This window comes from Calliphora vicina, chromosome 2, assembly GCF_958450345.1.
Source record: "Calliphora vicina chromosome 2, idCalVici1.1, whole genome shotgun sequence".
Classification (NCBI taxonomy): domain Eukaryota; kingdom Metazoa; phylum Arthropoda; class Insecta; order Diptera; family Calliphoridae; genus Calliphora; species Calliphora vicina.
This window is the reverse complement of record NC_088781.1, coordinates 16,634,552-16,660,899: the sequence shown is the minus strand read 5'-3', so window position 1 is coordinate 16,660,899 and position 26,348 is coordinate 16,634,552. Positions and strand designations below refer to the sequence as shown.

Below are 26,348 nucleotides of genomic sequence, written 5' to 3'. Positions count from 1 at the left end.
AGGTAGATTCTAGACATAAAAATAAACCAGAAAAGTTTATCAAATGTCAATCATATATTTATGGTTGCAGTAAACAAGTATATGTTTGTGACAATCATGTTTATGATGAATCATAATATCATAATATGTTATTCTCAGATTATGATATACATAACAAGAGAACAGCATAATATGGTAAATCCTTTATCATAAAAATGGTTGTGACAAACATATACATGTTTACTGCATCCATATATATGTTTGACATATCATATGAATCGTAAGTTAACCATATTATGGTTACCACAATCATATAAATAATGGTTGTGACTATAATATTGTTAAAAAAACTTGTAAACATTTTGAAATGGTCATCTCAAAAACACATAAACATTTCATTAAGATATCTCAAATCGATCACGGACTACCGAATTATAAAATGTTTCTAAATAAATTAAATTATTATTAGTGTTTATTTTTTATTTTATTATATTAAATACATTATTGAATCAATAAAATTCAACATCAGCTGGAATTTTAATGGAATTCCTTCCTGAAATTCCATTAAATAAATGCCAGCACACATATTCAATTTTATAACCCAAAATCATAAAAACGCAATATAAGCTCAATAAGATATAAAATGATAATGACTCATTTATCAAATAAAATGCGTTGTAGTAAAAAAGATTTATCCGAATAAAATTTCTCTTAAACGTTTAAAATTTAATGGCGGACGTTGAAAATTTTATATAAAATTGCGAAATAGTTCAAGATCATATCAATTCTACACATACTTATTTAATACTTAGTATTATGAGTGCAAACATGTATTTAATACAAAGTCATTTCGAGGAAAAATTTTAAATAATGATGACTAATGTTGATAAAAATAAATAAAACGTGTGATAATTTTTTTTTGCAAATTAAAAACACTTTAGATAGATGTGTATGTTAGGTATGTATAAGTAAATCGATAAACAAATTGTGTTCTATTATTTTATTCTATTTAACTTTATTATTAAAAATACACCTGATTTTCTTCTCTGTTATGAAAAAAATATGAGACAAATTTTCTTTGTGTACAATAGAATTCTAACATAAATAACACAGTACAACATTTTGCAGCTCATTGCTTTGGGACTCAATTCTGACAACTGCACGTGAAAGTAGCCCCAAAAATAAGAACTTCTGCATCATTAGTTTTGTCAAGTTGGCTGCCGTAATAATTTAATGGCCATACGAACTTTTTTTGCTCAAGGTGGATTTTTATCACTTTTTCTATATTTTAACACGGTTATATCTCGGTATACCGTACGGAATATCTCTTTTGTGTCTGAAGAAAAGTTGTAGATATTGAACAGGAGAAAAAAAAAGCGGAACATACCTACCCGAAAAAAGTGCATCCAGTGCCTTAAAAATCGCAAAAATGACCATTTTTTACAATTTTTTCCCCATTTTGCACCTTTTTTGCTCAATAACTGGATTACAAATCCACAAATATGCTGTTTTTTTCTTTATAAACTTTATATTGCATGAAAATAAAAATTCCGATTCATATTGCAGCTATTCTTACACAGAAAATATAAGATTTTTATTAGTTATCTATGCATGTAAACAAAATTTAAAATATTTTCAATTATTTTCAATATCCATCCTTGTTGAAGTGGACGCTTGTGGTTCTGATGATCTTGTTTTCTTCGTAGGTTGTTCATATTCATGTTCTGAGTTATCTGCATTATCATCCGAGTTAGACATGATGTTCAAGGGCATGTTTTCTTCAGTGTGTCCACCAATTTCAGTGTCATCTTCATCTTCTTTGCTTTCATCTTTAAACAGCATAACTTTAGAACTCCACCAACAAACCTCCGCAAGCAATGCATCTAATTTTTTGCCTTTGAATCGCTTTTCCATTGGCATGGTCACCTGGTGGAACCTCTCTCCTTGTTCGTCCGATTCCTGAGGTAATTGTGCCAAAAACGTATCAAGGTGGAAATGCATGAAATGTAATTTTAGCGTCATGGATGCATTGATTTTTTCAAAATAATACAGCAACTTGTCCACTCGTGTCTGTATGTCATCTCGCTGTACACGGTTCTTTCCTAAAACTCCTTCGATGACTTGTTTCAATGTCTCCCATGCACATAGGTAGTTATAATGGTTCGAAAGGATATTTGTAAAAGATTCGCTTTTCATTAATTTTCGTATATCCGGTCCATTCAAAATACCTGTTTGAAATAAAAAAATTTAGATATGACAATATTTAAATACAGACAACGATACGTACCTTTTCTAATTTTAGCTTCACTGAGTTTTGGAAAGATGGATTTCAAACAGCCATAGGCGTCCTCAATATTATTGACTACCACTTCAACGAATTTCCCAGCTATTCCTAATTTCATGTGGAGCGATGGCAACAAAATATCATCTACATCCTTTATCAAAGGTTCATTACGTAATTTTAATTGTTTCTCGAGCTCGGGAGTTCTTGCTTTCCAATCTTTACATTGATATTGATTCCCTGCGTATCGCGAATCCCAATTACAAAGGAAGCAGAAGTATTTTGGAAAACCGCCCTTTAATATAATACCTTGTATTATGTTGACAACCTTTAGATCACAACAAATCTTCCATTTGTGTACATTGTATTTGATTTTCTTCAAAATTTCGCCCAATGTTTCATACGTTTCCTTCATAGTTGTGCTGAATCCCAATGGAATGGATGGTTTTTTGTTTGTTTTGTGCAACAGCACAGCCTTCAAACTTGAAACTGAACCGTCGATGAATAAACGCCAGTCGCCAGCGATATAATCCATTCCCATTTTGTTCACTAAACCTGGGATATCATGGCAGTAAGTGAACGTATTTGCTTCGTCAACGGAATAAAATTTCTGAAATTCAGCTTGGCGTTTTCGGTATGATGTTGCGCTGACATTTTGCTCTGTGAGTTTTTTACGCTTCAAAAATGATGTCAAAAATTCTGAATTTGTTTGTGATAGTCCCATCTTAGCCACAATGTAATCCATTTCGATTTGTGTTAGCGGTTGTGGTGCATTATTTTCAATATCGGGTGTCCAATCTGCATCATTCACATTGGTCGGATTGGTGAAAACGGTTTCGGCTTGCACGGACACAGTATCCACAATCGGGGGTTTAGGTGGATCGGCAGCAGCAGCGCGATGTACTGGAAGTGTCGCAGTAAAAGCGGGAATGTATACTTTTGTTTTCAATTTTGTTCTGTTCAATCCATACCCGGAATTTATACATGCGTAGCACCTGGATTCATTATGTCCAGTTACGTCTTGCACCCAAATTACTGGCTTAATAAAAGAAAACTGTACACCTTTTCCATGTACCCAGGTTATAAGGGTATTATAACAACTTTTACACACTGTGTTCGGCGTAAAATTTGCACCACTCAAATCTGTTTCATCAAAATAATGACAATACGCTGTTTTGAATTCCTCAGTAAACAAGTTTTTTCGAACGTGTTTGGCTACTTTTGGAACGATATGACCACAAACGTAACAAAAATTATCCAATTTTGGGCACTTGTTATTTTCCATATTGAAATTTTCAATGTTCTACTGGTTTTAAAACGCAATTCACTCAGAAGAAAAGGTTTGTTTTTTCCACACACAAAATAGTCAAACCAATTGACTGATAAAGAATAGCGTACTTGAGGATTTGTAATCCAGTTATTGAGCAAAAAAGGTGAAAAATGGGGAAAAAATTGTAAAAAATGGTCATTTTTGCGATTTTTAAGGCACTGGATGCACTTTTTTCGGGTAGGTATGTTCCGCTTTTTTTTCTCCTATTCAATATCTACAACTTTGCTTCAGACACAAAAGAGATATTCCGTACAGTATACCGAGATATAACCGTGTTAAAATATAGAAAAATTGATAAAAATCCACCTTGAGCAAAAAAAGTTCGAATGGCCATTAAATTATTACGGCAGCCAACTTGACAAAACTAATGATGCAGAAGTTCATATTTTTGGGGCTACTTTCACATGCAATTGTCAGAATTGAGTCCCAAAATCATGTGTTGTACTGTGTAATGTGTCTAACAATAATTTATCATTGTAGTTTTTGTTGCATTTTGCTTTCGTCTCATTTAAATTCATAATTTATTGTTATTTTAACTAATTTATTTTGTCTTGGTGGCTGATATCTTCGGTGTTTTTGCGCAAATACAAAAAGAAACAAAGTTTAAAACATTTGCTAGATAAAAATACGCAACAAAGGAAAATAAAGAAGGAAAAAGAAACTGTTTGGTTTAATGTTTTTAATAAACCTTTTAAATTAAATAAGAATCTTATGGCACTTTGGCTATAAAGAGTCTGTTAATGTGGAAATTTACACAATAACATTACGACCTCGAAATACGGGTATATTTAAATATTATATTTTTCCTAACATATTCAGAAGTACTTCTATTAAAATTTCGACAAGTCATCGTACGTTAGCGATTCCAAATTTTTTAAAACTTGGTACACAGGTTCCTGAATATGAAGTTGCTATGTTTCTCTTTATCTGAAACAATAGGCTACTATTTATTTTGAAATTTCAAGTGGGCGTGGCACTTCCCATACACAGTAAATAGTTATTATAGAATATCTGGTGAACAATAACTGTGAAAGCTGCAAAACTTCGAGGAATTAACTTCGGTACCATTGTGCGCATCTTGACTGAAAATGGGCGGAATTTGATATATAGGCGTGCCACCTCCCATACAATGTAAATAATTATTTTCGAATATCTGGAGAACTATAATCGCAAAAGTATCTAAACATTGTATGAATCACTTTCTTATCACTATACGGAGTTTGGCTGAAAATGGGCGGGATTGCATTAGTGGGCGTGTCATCTATCATATAAAGTAAATAGTTATTTTCAAATATCTGGAGTACTATAATTGTAATTATCTTCAAACATTACACGATTTAATTTCTTATCACTGCATGAGGTTTAACCAAAAATTGGAGGAGTCGGAACAAGGCGTGAGTCACCTACCATACAAAGAAAATATTAATTTCTGAATAACTTCAGAGCTATAATTGCAAGATTCTGCAAACTTTCTCCGAATAGTTCTGTTATCTACATCGGGAGTGGTGCTTCTATACAAAATTTCAAGACATAAACATTTTCATAAGTTCGAAATTGGTAAAAATATTGGGGAAAATTCGAAAATGGATCAAATGGATCTATTGTAGTGTTTTAGGTGTCTAAAACCATCTTCATCAAATTTCATTTCTAATGAACAGAGCTGTAAATGAATCATTCTTTTTTGATTTTAATTCGTTACGAATTAGCTAAATTTTGAATTAATTCATTTCACAACAAAAAAGAATTCAATGAAATTAGAATCAATTCAAACGAATTAAGCAGATATGAATTTCAATTCAAATTAATTGTAAAAATCAGTTGCAATTCGTTTCTAATTCAAATAAATTTGTCAAAGTGAACTGAAATTCATTTCCAATTCGTTTGAATTGAATTGATTTTGAATTCATTCAAATGAATTAGAACAATGAATTGCAATTCAAATGAATGAAATCAAAAATGAATTGCAATCAATCAAATTCAAGCGCAGATCTCTAGGCGGAATGAAAAATTTAAATTTCTCCTACTAAAATGAAAATATTCAGTACAAAAATTGAAAAGCCTTGTCCTGGATGCGCTCCTGATCAAAGAAAACATGGTGTTCGGAGTTTATTTCTTCAAGAAGAACTGATTTTAATTTTGAAATACGCTGAACATCAAAACACATTTAATATTCAAGAATCCATTAACAATTTTTGAAATTTTGTGACATTTGTTGAACAGCATCCTTTGCCATTTGAATAATGTCTGCTTTAGTGACAATATCAAAATTTTGGGTTCAAAGCTTTTAAACACAGATACTTAATTGGTGGACAAAGAAGAGATGCCACAATTGCTGTTTTGACAGTTGCATCTAATTTATAGAAATTGTTAAATCATTTTTTTCGTCAATTCAAATGAGTTGGAAATGAATAGCTAACTCTTTTTATACCCTTCACCATGAGTGGCAACGGTATATATAAGTTTGTCATTCCGTTTGTAATTTCTACATTTTTCATTTGCGACCCCACAAAGTATATATATTCTGAATCGTTATAGATAGCGGAGTCGATATAGCCATGTCCGTCTGTCCGTCTGTGTGTTGAAATCAACTTTCTGAAGCCCCCAAATAACCTACATACACGAATGATACATCAATATCTCCGAAATTCTTCCGGCTCGGTTGCTATTTAACACATTGACTGCCAAGGCACTTTCAGCAAATAAGATGATGGGGGCCACAGCATTTTCTTTGTGTAATCTCTTCGTAAACGTCAATATTGGAATTTAGGATACTGTCAGTAATATTTTCAGTTTAGAAACAGTTTTTTTGTTTATAAATAAGAGGGTCTTACGAAATGTCGAAAAGGATTTTTTTATGGAATACTGAGTTAGAAAAAATACTCAGTACAAGTTCAGAAAGTGATGAAGAATGTGAAGATTACAGTTTTGATGAGGAACTTCCAGACAACATCGAAAAAATTCTTAAAATCCAGCACTATTGTCCGACATGGCTAGAGAGAATAAAAGTCGTGTCGGACATATGTGTCCGACGTGGCGTAAACCGCATAGTGAAGTGTCACACATATGTGTCCGACGTGGCAGTCAATGTGTTAAAATCGAGAAAATGGGTCCACAAATGGCTGAGATATAAGGAAAAAACCAGGACAACCTCGATTTTTGACCTATTTTTGACCCATATCTGGATTACTAAATCATTAATATAGACATTATGGATATCTAATGATAGATATTTCAAAGACCTGTGCAACGACGTATATAAGACCGTAGTAAGTTGGACCTACAATGCGTCAAAATCGGAAAAAATATTTTTAAACCCGAATTTTTTATTTTCACCAATATTTTTTTTTGGCTAAATATTAAAAAAAAATTTAAAAACAAAAAAAAATTTTTTTAATATTAAAAAAAAAAATTTTTTTAAATTAAAAAAAAAATTTTTTTAAAATTAAAAAAAAAAATATTGAATTTAAAAAAAAAATTAAAAAATTTTAGAAAACAATTTCGAAAAAACAACTGGAAAAAAAATTAAATTTTGTTTACCTAAAAATATTTAAAATTTTTATTTTAAAGTATATTTTGGTGAAGGGTATATAAAATTCGGCACAGCTGAATTGTTTCTAATTCAATTGAATTAATTCAAAATCAATTAAATTCAAATGAGTTGGAAATGAATTGAAATTCACTTTGAATTAGAAACGAATTCTTCAAATTCATTTGAATTAGAAACGAAACATTTGAATTGACTCAAATTTCATTCAATTCATTTTTTAGTGTGAATGATTCGCGAATTAATTCAAAAATTAATTATTAATTTACAACTCTGCTAATGAAACAGATTTGGAGCTCAGTTGATTTCAGTCTATAGCGGACATTGGTAGGTAGAAACATTATTTACTTCAAATGTACTTTTATTTCAAAAGTACTTTTATTTAAAAGTACTTTTATTAAAAAATACCTTTCATTCAAAAGAACTTTTATTTAAATGTCTGCTTTGATTTTAAAGTAGGTACTATCTTTAAAAGGAACTTTTATATCAAAGTTCTTTTGTTTTAAAGTACTTTTTTTCAAAAGTACTTTTATTCAATAGTACTCTCATTGAAAAGTACTAGTATTTTTTTACTTTACTTCTATATAAATACCTTAAATTCAAAACATTTCAAGCTGCATCATTAATATTTACAAAATTTTGAAATTTTTTCAACCGGCCGTCCATCTAGTCTCCCATTAATGTTCGATTTTCTGCTTCCCACCAACAAAAAAAAGAGAAGAATGAATTTTACAGTAAACTGCATAAAAATTTGTACATCATTAAATTACGTCGCAGAAAATAGTAAAAATTGCAAGAAGTACGCGAAACGAGAAAATAAAAAAATACCAAAAAAGACAGCAAAGAAAAAAAGAACGAAAGACAAAAATCACTTTGTTCTTTGACGTCCATTGTACATAAATCGCAAGAAATATAAAAAATATGGCAGAAAAACTGTAAGTGGCAGAGTCGAATACTGTCTGACCACCAGAGAAGTAAGAGCAAAGAATTTTGAGAAGTTAATAAAACATAAGTTAGCCACGCCCAGTTTTAGAAGTAGGCGTTCATGACAAATGTTTTATAATAATAGTGATGTCAATTTTCGATAGAATAAAAGTTTATATTTATTATATTTATAAAATTTCTGGATTATTGAACAAATAGTAAAATTTTTTATTCAAATAATTTAAACAAATTAATTTAATTTGTTTGTTATATTGAGCGAATGCTCTTTTTTTATTCCAAATTGAAAATTTGTATTAATTTGGGGAACATATTTGTTTCCTGGATTATTCGAATAACAACACTATTCCATATCCATCTTTAAATATACCAATGAACTCATTGTAGTCCTTAATTGAAGATATTTCAATAAAAAGCTTGATTTTTAAGAATCTTATTGATTCGCTTCAAGATTTCACCTAGAGCCCAAACAAATGTCATTTCGGTAAAAGTCTTTGTATGAATAATCCCTTTAATTGGTATTTATTAAAAACTAGTTGACCGCCCCGGCGTAGCCCGGAAGCATTTACTAATGTTAGTTCGTCAAGTTTCTCCTACCCACATACACCTGCCTGTTCTTATTTATTTGCAAATAAAATATTTAAATTTGTACTGCATACTTTAGGGAGCTTTTTATTACAGTTGACTGGACTCAAAAAAAAACTCCAAGTTTTACCCGGAATTTTTGAATTTGTTTTCTTTACAAACCATCTCCTTAAAATTTCGAATCGAATAAAAACAAATCAGCTAAATCGCTCCAGCCGTTCTCACTTGATGAAATTACATACATGGACCATTTCATTTATATATATATAGATATATCAAAAATAATAATAATGAAGCATCTTCATTGACTTTCAAGAACAAAATTTGCATGTGTTTCAAACCCCATGATTAACTTAATACACCAGTGATTTTTTCGGGTGACGGCTGTAATAAAACTGAAAGAAGTAAATGAATGAATGAAAATGTGCAAATTGTTGATGCTTCATAATGTTTATTTGTGTTGGTGTAAAGAAAGAATTCATAAAAAAGTAAAGAAGCTGAACAGAAATGTTAAGTGCAGCAACTGCAGTAAAAAAGTGAAAAAAAAAAATGCAAAAATTTTATAAAGTAAAAACATCTTATTTTCACTTTATTTCTCGTTTTTTTCTTCTCAGCATTATTAAAAATTAACCCATTGGGTATAAGGGAAAAAATAAAATGTATTTTTTTATAAAGTAATGATTTAGCACTTGATTCTTTAGAAACATCACACTTTATTGAAGGTGTCTCATATTTGAGTTCATAACATTTTATGTACTCAACCAATTTTGCTGATTTTCAATACCAAACTGCTTAGGATAATGATGAATATTTTATGTTAATTCCAATAATTTCTCATTGGTGCTATAGACGTGAGCGTGATTTACACACAGATATTAGCTTAATCGGTAAAGCAAAGTCTGTGATAGATATTCGAAAGAGTTACTTACTAGATATTAAGCTAGTTCTTGTTACCCAACTAAATTAAACAATATACTCTATATATTGTTACTCAAGTCTAGTCAAAACTATTCTAGTCGAGTGTCTTTAAAGAGTTAATAAAAATAAGTATATAACAACATAAAAAATAGCTTTATTTGATTCACTTTGTTAAATGCAGCAATTGAAAAAAAAACATTTATTGCATTTTTTATTTAGTTTTATAAAACTGAGGGAAAAAACTCATACTATTCCTATATTGCTTGACCAATGCGTCATGTTTAAAAAAAAATCTCAAACAAAATAAATATTCTTCTGTTTAGTTTCGTAATTACATCAGGTGTATTTACAAATAAAATACAAAAGTTTGTTCAAAAAAAAATGATTTATATTGTTTATTTTCTTTGCTTTTTTTCTATACTTAATTGCCAAAAACGTGACTTTATTGCATATTAATTTTGTAGCTCTCATCTCATTTTCATTATTTTCTCCCGTTTTTTTTTTATTTCTCTAATAAATTCGAAATTATTTTAAAACAATATTCGAAATGTTTTATAAATCTCCTGCTCTTATTAGCTCTCTTTTGTGTTGAAAGGGAATTGTGGTTTTCTTGTTTGAGAGAGGTCGGTAAGGGGCTGGAGGTTTTATTTACTTTTTGGAATTTTTCAGGTTAATATTTTGATACAGAAAAATTAGAATTAAAAATAGATTATTAGATGATATTAATTTTGAATGATAGACATATTTTAAAATAACTACAAAGAAATTTTATTTTATATTACTTTTTATGCTTCACACATGTAAAATTGGAAAATAAATGGTTTATTTCCATCATGTGTGGTTGTCATAAAATTTGACACAAAATAAATTACTTTGTTGGTTCAATAAAAAAAAATCTAAATACAAGAATACTCTCATGCTGTAAAAAATTTTAAACCCAAATATTTCCAGAGTTGCTATGTCGAACACATTGTCGATCCCTGAGGAGCGTCGCTGTGAGATCTCAAAATAAGGCACCTCAGACATGCAAAATCGCTTGCGATGTTTTGTGGGTCGTCCAAAATCCAAGATTATATTCTTAAAGCTTTCGATTATACCTATAGAAAACATGTGGAATATTTATCTCTTCTAGTTAGAGTCTAATATACATTTGAAAATTACACTATACCTTTTTTCACAATATCGGACACAATTTATAACCGATATCATTAAAATTGTCTCTATTAGTTAAATAAAATCATATACATACATATGTATATCTTTCACGAGTTTAAAAAAAAATTATTTTGAATTTGAAATTTGAAAATTGAGAAATGTTGAATTTTTGTATTTTGTTGGCCTAAAAACTGTTATTACTCTTTACTTCCTTTAATTTGAAAGGTATCACAACAGGGATAGTTTGAAACTATAATGTACTAATATGGGTTTTACCCGTCCCATCCGAATTTAACCTATTTTTTATCGAAATAATTAATGTATTCTAGAAAAAAATTACAAAATGTTAATTACAGGATTTTTCACTATTTGATCTGAGGCTGATAAGAGAATTAAATACATATTACGGTATATAAATCTATATTCCGCTGGGAATTCGCTGCTTTGTAATTTTAAAACAAATAGTCTATATTCGAAATTGCGACATAAATAGGAATAAATTAGGAAGGATTTGAAGGATCCCTATTAAAAATTTTGCACACTTTTGTGTTGAAATAATCTTTTTAAAATAAATCTTTAAGAAAATAATAAAAATATTGTACATATTACTGTAATATTCAACTTTAAAGTCACCTATTTTTGGACTCGTATAAAATATTGATATGAAATTTTGGTCGTGTGATCGGAAACGGCGTTTTCTAAACAAAAGCGTTAATTTTAGTTTTTGTAAAATACTACATTTTTAGACATAAATTGTGAGATCGAAGAATTCATAAATGTATAGTATTCAATAAAAGGTTGGTAATAGTAGTTGATCTAAAAATATATTTTAGGTGCAGCTTGGCTGAAAGTGGATAAATGGGCGCGGCATCACCCATACAAAGTTAATTATCCCAAATAACACCCTTTACATTTTACATAGTTTGACTGAAAATTGGTGGTAATGGGAGTGACAGCACCCATACAAAGTAAATAATTAATTTCGAATAACTAGAGGACTATAATTGTAAAAGTATTTCAACTTTTTACGAATAAATTTCTTATTACTGTACGGAATTTAGCTGAAAATAAGTGAAATTTGATTAGTGGGCGTGGCACCTCCCATACAAAGAAAGAAGTAATTTCGAATATCTGGAAACTATAATTGTGAAAGTTTTCAAAATTTAAATAATTAAATTTGGTTTAACCAAAAATGGGAGGGTCGGAACAGGTGGTGAGTCACCTCCTACACGCAGAGAAAAAATATAATTGGGTATGGTTACTGTAACCATTTAAATAGTGTTACAAGATTTTTAACTATATTATAGTCACAGTAACCATTTACATGATTGTGGTAACCATAATATGGTTAATTTATGATTCACATGATTGTATCAACCATATATATGGTTACAGTAAACAAATATATGTTTGTGGCAACCATATTTATGATGAATAGTTTTATCATAATATGTTGTTCTCAGATTATGATAAGCCTTAAGCCGAGAGCAACATAATATGATACCTTCATCATATGAATGGTTGTCACAAACATATATTTGTTTACTGTAACCATATATATGGTTGCTACAATCATGTGAATCGTAAATTAATCATATTATGGTTACCACAATCATGTAAATGATTACTGTGACCATAATATAGTTAAAAAACTTGTAACAATATTGAAATGGTTACAGTAACCATGCCCAACTATATTTTTTCTCTGCGTGTATTCAAAGTATAGGACAAGTTTTTTCAAACTTTGTCCGACTAGCTCTTTTATCAATTCACATGGTTTGGCTGAAAATTTTTGGGATTGGATTAGTGGGCGTGATACCTCCCATAGAAGGTACATAGTCAATTTTGAATATCTGGATAACTAAAATTGCGAGATTCTTCAAACTTTGTCTGTTACAATTTTATGTAATTTGGCTGACCAATAATAACACAGGTCAACAGGAAAAAAAGGCTTCACTAACCACTATATAGATTTGAGGCATCATGGTTACCTAATTACAAAAATGGTAAAATTTTTAAATTCTATTGATAGATTTTTTTTAAAAAAAATTTGTTTCTAAAATTGTGAATTTTTTTAGATGTTTCTCCGCATAATTTATGATAACTCAAAAAGGGTTATTCCGATATTATTGAAGTAAACGTAAAAAAGTTAAAATTTACATAATCTTTAATCTGTTTATATATTGCGTTTTAATCGGCTCAGTAGTTTCGGAGTTATAATAACAAATTGAAGCAAAAAATATATTTTTTACGTGAAAATAGCAAATTTTTGTATCATGAAAAATTTAAAACGGCAGAACTTGTTCAGGCTTATTACTTTTTCGCAAAGGCGCATATAATACCAACATAATGAGATATCGAAGATAAAACTCGATTGATTCTTTTCGAATTTATTCACAATTAAGTGAATTCGATAATTTTCACAAAATTTAACTTTTATGTTTTATATACAAAAAATTGAGTAGTTATTGTTCTTCTTTCGATTGATTGAATATTGAAAGCATTTTCCCCATGATATGTACAAATTTTTACATATATATTGCGTTTTAATCGGCTGAGTAGTTTCTGAGTTATAATTGAATATTGAAGCAAAAAATATATTTTTTATACAAAAATATCCAATTTTTTATTTTAAAAAAATCATGAAAAATTGAAAACGGCAGAAATTGTTTAGATTTATGGCTTTATCGCAAAGCCACATGTAATAGCAACAAAATTAGATATCAATCATAAAAATCGACGGATTATTTTCGACTTTATTCAGAATTAAGTGAATTCGCTTATTTTCAGAAAATTGTATGTGCAAATTTTACATTTGTTTTGTTATTGTAACAAACATTTTTACAAAAACAAAACACATGTAAAATGTGTAAAATTGGAAGAGTAAAGGGCCGATTTTGAAAGATTGAAGAAATAGTTATCTAAACTATTTGGTAGACATTTTGATAAGAGCAATAGGTAATAAGATACATGGATGAGAAAAAACACCTGCTTGGTCAAAATGTCAAATTATAAATCAGAGAGTTCTCTTCAGATTTTGTTGGACAATTATCTCTGAACTAATTTCGGTGCAAATTTCATCCCGATCGAAAGACATCGTTTTAAAAAGTTTGACATGAAATCGCCCATATATATTTTAGTGTGAAAAAATCGTAAAAAGTTCTCAAGCATTGAAAATTATTCATGTGTTAGGAGCCCTACTTTGAGATTCCCACAAGAGAAGTGCTATGGGTAGACGACCAGCTGTCAAATTTCTAATAATTTAAAATAATGTGGTCCTATTGAATTACTATTCCTATTGAATTACTATTCAATAGGACTAACCTTGGTGCAAATTTCCTTCCGATCGGAAGACAGTTCAAAAGTTGGTTCACTTGACTTGGATTACAACACCATATTTAAAATGGTCAAAAATTAAAACGAAAATAATAAATACACCATATCCTTTTTTTCCCTCAAATCGTTTTATTTTCAAACCCGATTTCTCTCACATACCGATTTTAATGTTTTCTAATATACTAAATAAGCAAAAAAACAATTACTAATGAAAATTACTTAATATATTTAAAATCATTTTAAGCATATAAATCCCAAATAATTATTTTAAAATATTAGAAAAAAGAAGAATTTCCATATTTAATCCCAATGAATGGAAAATTTAAGCAAATATTTTCAGAAGTAATTCTTATGATTCTTTTTTTAATAGCCAGTAAAATATATGTAAGTGTGCAGGTATTTAGCATTTATTTATTTGGTTTATATTTTGTTGCTTTTGAAAATTGAAATCATATGTTATAAAATCATGTTTTTTTCAAACGAAATTTTGAAACACACACACTCAATACACAAAACAACGAAAATACAATGTTTTTTTCAAAATTTCAGCTGATGCCAAGATCGAAAAAGTGTGTATATTCGAATAACACAGACAGATTGCTGTAGATAGCTATACAAACAAGTAAAGATATATATATAAAAGAAAATGAAAAGCCAAAAAAAAAACTAAAAAAAATTAAACAAACACACAAATAACAAAAACAAATTTTGAAATTCATTTTTCGAAAATACTATTTTTAAAAATAGCCTCAACCGTCAGTTTTTCACGAGTAGTGCTGGCGATAAGATGGAAATTTTTAGAGAAAAAATACACAAATATTAAAATTAAAAAATTTCAAATAAAAACGAGGTATTAAAGAAAAAGTGTTTAATTTTTTAAAAAAACTTAAATTAAAAAATAAATTATAAAAATATTAAAGTTTTTATATTAAATTTGTGAAGAAAATAATTAGAGAATTTGAAATTATTTAATAGCCCGAAAGCAAAAAAAAAATATATTTAACCTTTGTATTGTGTTGGTGATTTGAAAAGCAAAAGAAAATGAAATTCAAAATAATTTATCTATACTAGAATTGTGTTGAAATTTGAAAATAATTTCAAATAAAAATCGTGACGATAATGATGCTGGTGTGATAGAGGCAAAAACAAAGATACCGAAATACAGATAATTAAAGCGAATAAACCCTAAAACGATTTTGAAACGCAATTTACCATAAGAAATCCTTTGTTTTTTGTTGCTTCTCTTGCACATTTATTCATATATTGTACATTTTGTTGTTTTTGTTTAAGCGAAAAAAAAGAAAAATAAAATAAAAATTAGAACAATTGTTGTTGTTTAAAAGAAAGAAAAAGAAAATCTATTAAATTGTAGTAGCCTTTACCCCGGGGGCAGTGAAAGAGTAAAATTTTTACATAAATAACAAAGTCATTGTTGCTACAATGGCCAGTAGTGAATCAAATAGCTTTGAAGAACCAACCTCAACAACGACGAATACAGCAATTATGCCTTTAGAAAGTTCCCCAACTCAACACATGCAAAACGAATTGGAAATGGAAACGCAAAAGGACATCGTAAATTCAAACCAAGCCGAAATTCCACAAAGATCAGCCTCTTATCGGGGTGTACGTTTATCCGAAACTGATGCCGAGGATGAGCAGCCAGAAGTCGATGATTCTTGGTGGTCTGAGGTGGAAAATAACGATTTGTTATTGGATCAAGTGCCCAATGTGACCTCGGTATTTACACCCTCTCCAGAAGCTATACTGGAGAAGAGCATTTCGTTGGCGGAAAGTGAAAGTGTTTTCAAGGGAGAGGAAAATTTCGATCGTTTGCATAAAATAGCTGATAAAATTAAAATGACATTGAACGAACATGCCAAAAATAAAGAAATAGAAGAACAGGCCGAAAGAGAACGCAAATTGAGTGAAACTAGTGATAAAGAAAGCAAAACCGGTTACGGCGAAACCGAAGGCAGCAGCAGCATCAGCAAAGAATTATCTTTGGAGGAATTCAAAGAGGAATTGCGCTCTAAACGTTTGCAACGCCAGAACGCAGTACAAGATTTGCGTGATGAAATTGCCACGCTACGACGTCAATTGGATTTGGAGCGTGAGGTTAATAAACGTTTACGTAGTGGCGAACATATAGAAGAAAGTTCACTTATCCCAGATTCTATGGCTTTAACTGAAGGTGCCTGTGCCGCTGTAAGCAATAGTTTGAGTGACGATGAGGATCCTTTAAGCCGCAGCCGTCATGCCAACATTGAATTGGCCAATGCCCAATTGGCTTTGCAAATGGCCAACTCGGAGAACATTTCGCTGCGTGGCGAATTGGCGGTGGTGCAGAAACAAGTCGTTACTTTGAAAGAGGTCATTGCTTGCTGCAAACAAATGTTGGCTGTCAAAGAAGAACAATGCAATGAGGTGAGTTGAAAGGGGAATTTTAATGTAAATATTCGTTTTTTCTTTTTCTTTTCAATACTTTGTTGAAACATTATTGGGTAAACAAATTTTTAAATTCCTAAGAATTATAAACAATCATAAAACTATTCTTGTGTTATAAATTTTGTTTACGTTTTTATGGCTGGCTGGCAAATTGGTATTAATCATTGATGGTGAAATTACAGAACAAAGAACAAATAGTATTCTTTGTAGATAATAATTGTAGAACATAATGCATGTGTATAAACAAAGCATTTTTGAAGCATTTAGCCATAGATAAATACACATAGATCGGAAACTCTTCCTTCAAACACCTAACTCAGTTGTAAAAAAAATTATGTGAAAACAAAAACAACACTCGAATGTGTGATGATTTTGAGTATTTTTGTTGTTTGAGTTTTTTCTTAGTTTCTGCTCTATGTGTATTTCTTTATGCATTTAATATTTTAAAGAGAAAGTCTTTTTGAATTTTAAATATATTTTCGATTTTCATCATTAGTGGCAAGGGTATATTAAAGTTTGTTATTCCGTTTGTAATTTTTATTTTTATATTTTTAATTTACGTCCCCACAAGGATGTATATTCTGGATCGTTATAGATAGCGGATTCGATGTAGCCATGTCCGTCTGTCTGTATGTTGAACTCATCTTTCCATAGCCCCCAAATAACATACATACATGATTTATACATCAATATATTCGCTATAGACCCGGTTCGGACAAATGGCTGAGACATAGGCAAAAAAACCAGGACATTTTTTTATCTATATCTGGATTACTAAGTCATTAATATAGACAATATGGATATCTAATGATAGATTTTTCAAAGTCTATTGCAACGATGTATATAATGCTATAGTAAGTTGGACCTACAATGGGTCAAAATTGGAAAAAAAATATTTTTTAACCTGATTTTTTTTTTCACCAAAAAATGTTTTTGTCATATTTTTTTTTTCAAAAAATTTAAAAAAAAAATTTAAATTAAAATTAATTTGAAAAATTTAAAATTTTGTTTAAATTTAAAAACTTATGTTTTAAAGTTTAAAGTTTTATTATGCTATGAATATAGCTCTCTTACTTGTATTTTTTTAATTTGGTGTTTGATGAATTATTTACTTTTTGAAACTCATTTTTGTCTGAAATGAAGCCCCGAAAAAACTTAAAGTATTAATTGAAACATCAATATATCGGGTATAGCTCTGATTCGGTTGCTAATTCAAATCGGCCCATAAATGGCTGAGATATAAACAAAAATTACGAATACGGAGTTTTTTTTACCAATATCTCGATTACTAAGTCATGAATATAGAAAATATTGGTATCAAATGAATGGTATGACAAATACCTTTCCAACAAAGTAAATAACGCTATAGAAATTCGGACCTAAAGTGGTTCAAAATCGGGTAAAATAATTTTTAATCCGAATTTTTGTTCACTAAATTTTTTTTTTGTTTCTTTTCAATTTCTTAAAGTATACTTTGGTAAAGTAATTATAAGATTCGGCACAAACAAATTTCCGTTATTGAATCAATTAGAATCACTAAATTTAAAAGTGGACAAAATTATTTGTGTTTTATTAAAATTTCGATTTGTTTGCCAAAACCTCAAAAATTCCAGTTAGGGTCGCAATGTTTAAAGCGTTCTATTTAAATATTGGGAAATTATACAGAAATAATAGTTTCGCTGTGACAATCGAAATATTCAATCTTTAAGAAATTCTATTCATGAATTTTAGAACAAATAGGAAAAAATTCCAATTTTTGATATAATATGACCAAAATATTAAAAATTATTGAGCAAAGTTCTGTTAATGAATTTTGGAACAAATAGATAAAATCCGAAATTTCGATATAAATTTGGGTAATTATGGAAAGAGAACAGTTATAGTTGTAACAAACGAAATATTGAAACTTATTGAGCGAATTTTGAAACAAATAGTGTAAATTGTAAATTTCGATTTAAAATGGGATAAATTTGAAACCTAAGTGTGTTGTTAAAAACCTAACTCTTGCAACAACAAAATAAATGCTAGTCAATTGCTCAATTCACAATCGGAGTCGTAGCGTTGTAAGTTGTTTGCCATAAATATTTTTCAAAAAAAATTTTTTGAAACAAAAACAAAATATTAATAAAAAAATTTCGACATACTATGTTACAATACTCCGACACCGATTGTGAATTGGGCAAATGTATTTTATTGTTGTATCAGACATATGATATGTTGTATTTTTGTTTGACAAATCGGAGTGTCTCGTCTCTATGTATAATTATCTATGTTTGAAACAACCTGTGAAAGAGGCTTACTAAAAATTGGGCACATTTTTTATGTTAGAATTTTCTATATAGTAATTATTATTTTTAAACTCGTACAAACAATTTATTTGAAATTTTTTATCGTAAAATTGGAAAGAGCTTTTTCTAAAGAAAAGAGTTAATTTTATTGAATATAAAAATATTTAGACAGAGTGTAAGAAATTAAAGAAATTGTAGAATAATTCCTACAAAGGTTGGCTTTTTAACATATCGCAATGAAATTTGTTACTTCTGTACATTTTTAAATAGCAAATATAAAGCTGAATACAAATACAGGATTTATGAAAATAAAATTCCGCAATTCTCAAAAAACAAACAAAAATCTCAATTTTAGTTTTTTTTAGGAATTATGTCCATAAAGTCCACATTTGGGTTGGGTTGGTAATCGACATTGAATGAAATCGGTCATGAATTATGTGCGACGTGTGCGGTGAAATTTTTAAATTTGAATTTTCAAATGCGTATAACTCGTTAACTATAAGAGATAAATAGCACATGTAAGAATTGAGTGTTTTAGGAATATATCCAACAAACAAACCAATTTGCAAGCGTTTCAAAAAGTTTGCATGTTTTTAGGTGCCCTTCTTTGATAGCCTACAGTGGTACTCCAGATTGGTCTGTGGGGTTTATCATTAATACTTTATCGTAAATGCAGCTCTGCTGCGACTATATGAAATTTCATGTCAATCGAATATGTCATTTAGCAATGCGAGATTTATTTCCTAAATTAAAATGAATTATAATAAATATAGAATTTCCTAACAATTGGTTCGATCTGAACAAAACTATTAAATATCTATAGAGGAGGAGTTAAGCATTTATGTATATATTGTCTATCAAATATAAGCTGTTTTGGTATGAACAACTTTTCGAGACTTGTAAATTTTACAAATATAAACCAATTTCAACTACTTTAAACAAATAAAATTAATTACAATAAACCAAAGTTAATCATTTTGCTACGGAAAAACTTTTCGTAACTTGTACAAATTTACTTCTTAGATATAACTAAACTAAAGGTAGGGTCACACATGGCAAATATTTGATGAAAAAGACGTAACCACTAAATAAAATATATTTGAATTCATTTATTTATTTCTAAAAACTTTTTTACTTAGGACGATTCAAAACAAAACATTTAGTTTTATTTTATTTGACGCTGTTTGATCTTACAAAATACTTGTAAGAGTAAACACGTCAATCAAAATTTTTGCTAAAAAAAAGTGGTTACGCTTTTTTGAGTAAATATTTGACATTTGTGACCCCTACCTTAATACTTTAACACAATCATTTCATTGGCTATCCCTAAAAAAAATTTATACAAAATCTCTAGCATTTGTGTTTTACACATTTTATGTTTGTACTTATTGTCTTAAATAAACAAACTTATTAATTTTTCATTTTCCACCATTCCACGTATAGATTTTTCGATAAAGGAACTCGAAAATTGTATGGAGAGAAAACCAAATAAAAATTTCCAAAAACAAACATTTATCTAGGAATTTCTCATTATTCGAAGATACTCGTACTTTGAGCTTCTCAAGTCCGCACAAAAAACAAACACAAAAACAAACAAACACAGCCAGAGGGGAAACAATTGTTAATGGTGAGGAAATGTGAAAATTCGTAATATGTAAATCGTCGATGCCGCCAACACACAAATTTGTATTATGGAATCAGCGTAACTGAGCAAAGTCCAACCAACGTTGAAATATTCCAAACGAAACTATAACTAAACTAAACAAAAAAAAACTATAATTTAACAACTATTTTTTATATATATTATTTTGCATATACAAGAAAATAATTGATGGATGATAACAACAATAAATGTTATGTAAATAAATTTTTGTAAAATATCTATTATTAAAAATCAATAAAATAAGAAAAATGTATAATAACCATATTTAAAAGGTAAAAAGTTTTCAATTTGAGTTAGAAGATATACGATATTTAAGAAATATTTTGGTGTTTTTCGACGCACTTTGAATAATGTGCATTTAATGTAGACATATTAAAATTAAGATTAAAATGATAACTGCCGTATTGCACAAGCACCTTGCTAGGGTGCTCGGTCTATCTTATTTCTGTCATCCATAGCTAATCAATCAGCAAAGTCCAGGAGAATTATGAAATCAACCGCGCCCTGCCTGGCAATCCAGCCCGACATATGATACAACTAGGTCTGCTATACGGCCTTGAATGAGCTTGAATGTCAAGTTATTTGAAGGATTGATAACAAAAGTTTCAAGTTAAAATAGAATTTATCAAGCTAAAAAACTTGTTATTTTGGAATACATTTTATTGAAACGTTACGTAGCCAATGAATGAACGGTTCCGAACTAGTTCTTTGTTTAATGATTTTTGAAACTTTCACTTTTTGAATTACTTCTACGTAAGTTTTCTTAAATTGTTACTTTTATTGCCAATATTATCACGTTTAGAACAAAATTCAAGAAGCTGTTAAAACTATTTTTGTTATTTCCTTGTTTCTATTGGGCATATGACTTAAAAATGCGAGTTTTTTCCAAATGTTCAGCTCTTATTTTGAAAACTTTGTACAATACAAAGTATTGGCCATTGTTAGCTATGACATTTTCCCCTCTTTCTGGCAACATATGGATTTCAAGCCGAAAGAGAATTGATTATGTTTTGAGTCCAAGAAGGAATCAAGCCAATAATGGATACTCTGTTCCTTAGTGAAGCGTATGCCATAGAGTGCGTTCTGTATTGAGCGAAGCAAATAGTAGTCAAACGGGGAATGGTCTGTACTATAAAGCGGGTGAGGCAAAACTTCCCAACCACATAATTTTAAATGCTTTTTAACTGGTATTGCAACATGTAGCCTAGAGTTGCAATGATTTAATATTACGGTTTCATATCTGGATGCATATTCTGGGCGTTTTTCGGCCAATGATTGCTTCAAACGAATCAGTTGGGTTCGATACAGGTTCCCTGTGATGATCTGGTCAGATTTCAGCTGCTCATAATATATAGGACCCATTTTCTCCCACCAAATACAGAGAATTTCCTTAGCGCCATGGATATTTGGCTTTTGTGTCGATTCGGCTGGTTGGCCGGCCTTCACATACGATCTCTTACGCTTCGGGTTATCGTAATGAATCCATTTTTCATCGTAAGCTATGACACGGTGCAAAAATGATTTTCGTTTATACCTTTCAAGCATCTTTTAGGACATGCAAAATCGTCTACCCAATGTCCCTGCTTTCGAATGAATCCTGCTGCTTGAAAACGTTTTGAAATTGCTGCTTGAGTAGCTTCCAATGATTTTGCAAGCTATTGTTGAGTTTTACAACCATCTTCATGGTATAATACCTCCAATTCTTGGACTTCAAGAGTCGAACAAACCATCTCTCGTACGAACGCATTCACCATAAGCTTTGGTGAGCAATCGGTGTGCTTCAGCTGCACTTTTTATACCCTTCACCTTCGTGAGAATTGTATATATATAAGTTTGTCATTCCGTTTGTAATTTCTACATTTTTAATTTCCGACCCTATAAAGTATATACATATATTCTGGATCCTTATAGATAGCGGAGTCGATTAAGTCATGTCCGTCTGTCTGTCTGTTGAAATCTATTTTCTGAAGACCCCAGATATCTTCGGGTTCCAAATCTTCAATAATTCTGTCAGACATGCTTTCTAGAAGTTTGCTATTTAAAATCAGCAAAATCGGTCCATAAATAACGGAGATATGAGCAAAAAACCGGGACAACCTCTATTTTTGACCTATTTTTTTTATCTATATCTGGATTACAAGTCATTAATATAGACAATATGGATATCTAATGATAGATATTTCAAAGTCCATTGCAACGATGTAGATAAGGCTACAGTAAGTTGGACCTACAATGGGTCAAAATCAGGAAAAATATTTTTTAACCCGATTTTTTTTTCATCAAAAAATATTTTTTGTCATACATTTTTTTTGCCAAAAAAAAAAATTAAAAAAAAACTTTTTAAAAAAATTTTGAAAAAACTTTTTTTAAAAACAATTTTAAAAAAAAAAAATTTGAAAAACAATTAAAAAAAAATTAAATTTTGTTTACCTAAAAATATTTAAAAAAATTTATTTTAAAGTATAATTTGGTGAAGGGTATATAAGATGCGGCACTGCCGAATTTAGCTCTCTTACTTGTTCGAATTAAAGAAGTAATACAAAACTTCCAGCATATGACGTGATATGAACGATTTCAGTTGTTTTTTTAAGTGTCAATAAGGTTCGTTCTTGGGCCGAAAAGAAATTATTAATCATAATATCTTTAAAATGACGACCATTTCGTACAAGGTTACAAGGACATCGTTTAATCGACTCAGAAAGTGATTCTTAGACTATATTAATATAAAATAGTTCATTGACCCCGAAATCACTAATCGCCAACCACAATAAAACCTATCCACAAAACTTTGTTTTACTTATATTTTTGCTACAACCAAAGATAAATACATATACTAGATAGGAAACTCTCCTGTCAAAAACCTAACTCAGTTTTCAAAAACAAAAATGGTGATAATGTATTAGTAACAAAAAACTATGCGATAACAAATCCATGTAATCATTTTGAGTAATTTATTTGGTTTGCGATTTTTCTAGTTTATACTCTATGTATATTTCTCTATGGCAGGTACGGATCCAGGTCAACCATTTTGTAAAAAATAAAATTTATTTTAAATTTTTCTTTTTTTCAATTTTTATATTAAAACTTTTTGGTTTTGGGGGGGAATTTTCCCCTTTTCAGCCCCCTGGAACCGCTCCTGCTTTATGGTAATAACAATCAATCTATTCATTATCTTTTACTATGATCATCATCCAGTTTCAAGCTTTTTCTTGAACATACTTTCTCCACAAAATTTTTCAAATCAGTTTGCGGTGGTCTAATGTTTTAGGTCTCATTTTTAATGCTACTTGTTTAATGAGGAATGTTTTTCCCATGAAGTTTATAAAACAAATGTTTAAAAAAAATTTCCTCCGAACACTTTAAAATCAACCTATCATATTTTGCACCAACAATTTCATGTTTGCTTAAATAATATTGATTTTGACTATTTTCTGCTAAATTGCTCTAGTTTATGCATACATATGTAAATATTTTGTGAAAATATTTGCTAAAAACTAACTCAAACTAAAAATCTCTCTGTGAAAACCAAAAATAAGTAATTTAAAAATTCACATGAACAAAAAAATTAAAATAGATTTATGAGTATTTAAATTTACTAGCACAAAAACAAAAAAAACAAAAAACTACTCTAATAAGTGACTGACCTAATTGTCGTAGACCTCATTACCGACACATTTATAAATATGAATTTTTTTGTGGAACTAAAACAACACTACACACTCACAACTATACCTGTAATAAAGCAATAAAAATAAGTAAGAAAGTATAGTCGGTCAAGCCAGACCATATGATACCCTACACCGAGTATATTATTTTAAACAATTTTCTTTTAAAATTTATATCGGATCTATGAGCAATTGTGGACCGATCGCTACAAAATTTGGTGACATGACTTTTGTATATATATAATTAATTTGTATTGAATTTTATTCGAAAACCAACATTTTTTAGAGATTTATGCTAGTTAAAGTGAATTTCGGAAGTTGGCCTTATATGGGAGAAATGATTAATTATGGACCGATTGTCACAAAATTTGGTGGTGCGAGTGGGTGGGCTTATATAAAACTTATTTGTGCTGAATTTGGTTTGGATATCTATGTAACTAAGATATTTATGAGGGCTTAACTATTTTCAGATAGGGTAATCGTATGGGGGCTAGGAGAAATAATGAACCGATTCTAACCAAATTCAATAGGCTTTGTTCTTAACGAAATAGAAAAGCTTGTACCAATTTTCGTCGAATTATCTTTAAAATTGCAACCAGTTTGATGACAAGGTTTACATGTTTGATGACAAGGTTTACATGTACGGACAGACGGATGGACGGACATCGCTTAATCGACTCAGAAAATTATCCTGATCAAATAGTATTCCAGAGTACATTTGTATGAGGGCTAGTGAAATCATGGACCAATATTATCCCAAACAAACCATATAAACAGAGAGTACTTGTGAACAATTTCAGCCAGCTAGCACCTTTTTTTGGGACCTATGGTGTTTTCAACAGACAGACATACAGACAGACAGACGGACAGACGGACAGACGGACAGACGGACGGACGGACAGAGCTAAATCGTCTTAGAATCTTATGAGGACTTAGAATATACATATATACTAATGTAGGTTTGCGACAAATATTTTGATGTGTTACAAACAGAATAACAAATTCAATATATTGGATAGTGGTTATAAAAAACTTATTTTTGGAATTTATAATATTTTTTTTCCAAATAAATAAAATAACCATAAATTCATATAAATTTAAAGCATAAATATACAACAGATTTATGAAACTATTATTATATAAATATTAATATGTATATAGGTTGTTGTTTTTTTTTTTTTTAATAAATTTATTTATTGTGATATTGTATTTACAAAAAAAAAAATCAAAATAAAATAAAATTGAGGCGAAAAAACGACTTTAACCAACCAAACAGTTTTCAGTTAAACCGCAAAAAGCAATAAGTAATTGAAGAAAAATTGTTGTGGTGAAAATGTTGCACAAAAACTATAAAAAAAATAAAATATACAAATAAATAAAACTGAAATTTAAATATTTAATAGAGAAATTGTGTCTATAAAACTATACGAGAATAAACTAGTATTTATGTCACGATATCGTTACCATAATAAATTCCATTGAAAGTGGTTTTTAAGTAATCTGTTGGTCATTAACATATATTTACTAGAATAAGTGATGTAATTGCTTTTAAATACATATTTTTTTAATTTTCAAGTAAAAATATTATTAATAAAAAGAATTTGTCTAGCATGACTAAAAACAGCAGAATTTTTTGTGCAGAAAATTGAAAGAACTTGTCATTTATCATGTTAATAATGTTCATTACAATGGTATTGTAAATATGCACTCGTACGTAGATATCGTATAGTAGATTAACCATGACATTATGATGCAATAATACTGCTGATGATGGAGGATGCACTTGTGCAGAAACTAATCAGAAATGTTTGTTTATGAGTATAATTTTGAATATTTATTAAACCTTTAAATGCTAATAAAGTTTTCTAATTGTAAGAACATTTTACAAACTCTTTTGTGTTCATAGTTTGATTAGAGAATGAATTTCGGAAGGTTTCAAAAGATTCAGATATTTTATGTATTTTAAAATTAGAGATGCCAAACGAAGAATCCCTGGATATTCCAAATATCGTTTTTCATAAATAAATAGGGTAAATTGTCATTTTGTGCCTTCTTCATGCGTTTTGACATTCTACATGCCCGACTATAGCAAAGTGATGTTCAGGAAAGTCGTTAAGCTCAATCCCCACCGCCCGGGATTTTCAAAAATCAGTCCCGATTGGCAACTCTAATTAAAATAGATAAAAATAAGCATATATTGCTCAACTGGGGCATAGG

The 26,348-nt window shown here is 29.6% G+C and overlaps 1 protein-coding gene across 1 annotated transcript in view; it reads left to right on the top strand.

Moving 5' to 3' along the window:
• The first annotated feature begins 14,994 nt into the window (after positions 1 to 14,994).
• The window catches only part of LOC135951967 (227 kDa spindle- and centromere-associated protein), a 49,317-nt gene continuing 37,963 nt past the window's right edge, over positions 14,995 to 26,348 (top strand). Inside the window, exon 1 of the mRNA XM_065501728.1 lies at positions 14,995 to 16,494. Within this exon, the coding sequence (XP_065357800.1) occupies positions 15,511 to 16,494 (984 nt within the window). The 5' untranslated portion in view covers positions 14,995 to 15,510. The remainder of the gene's footprint in view (positions 16,495 to 26,348) is intronic.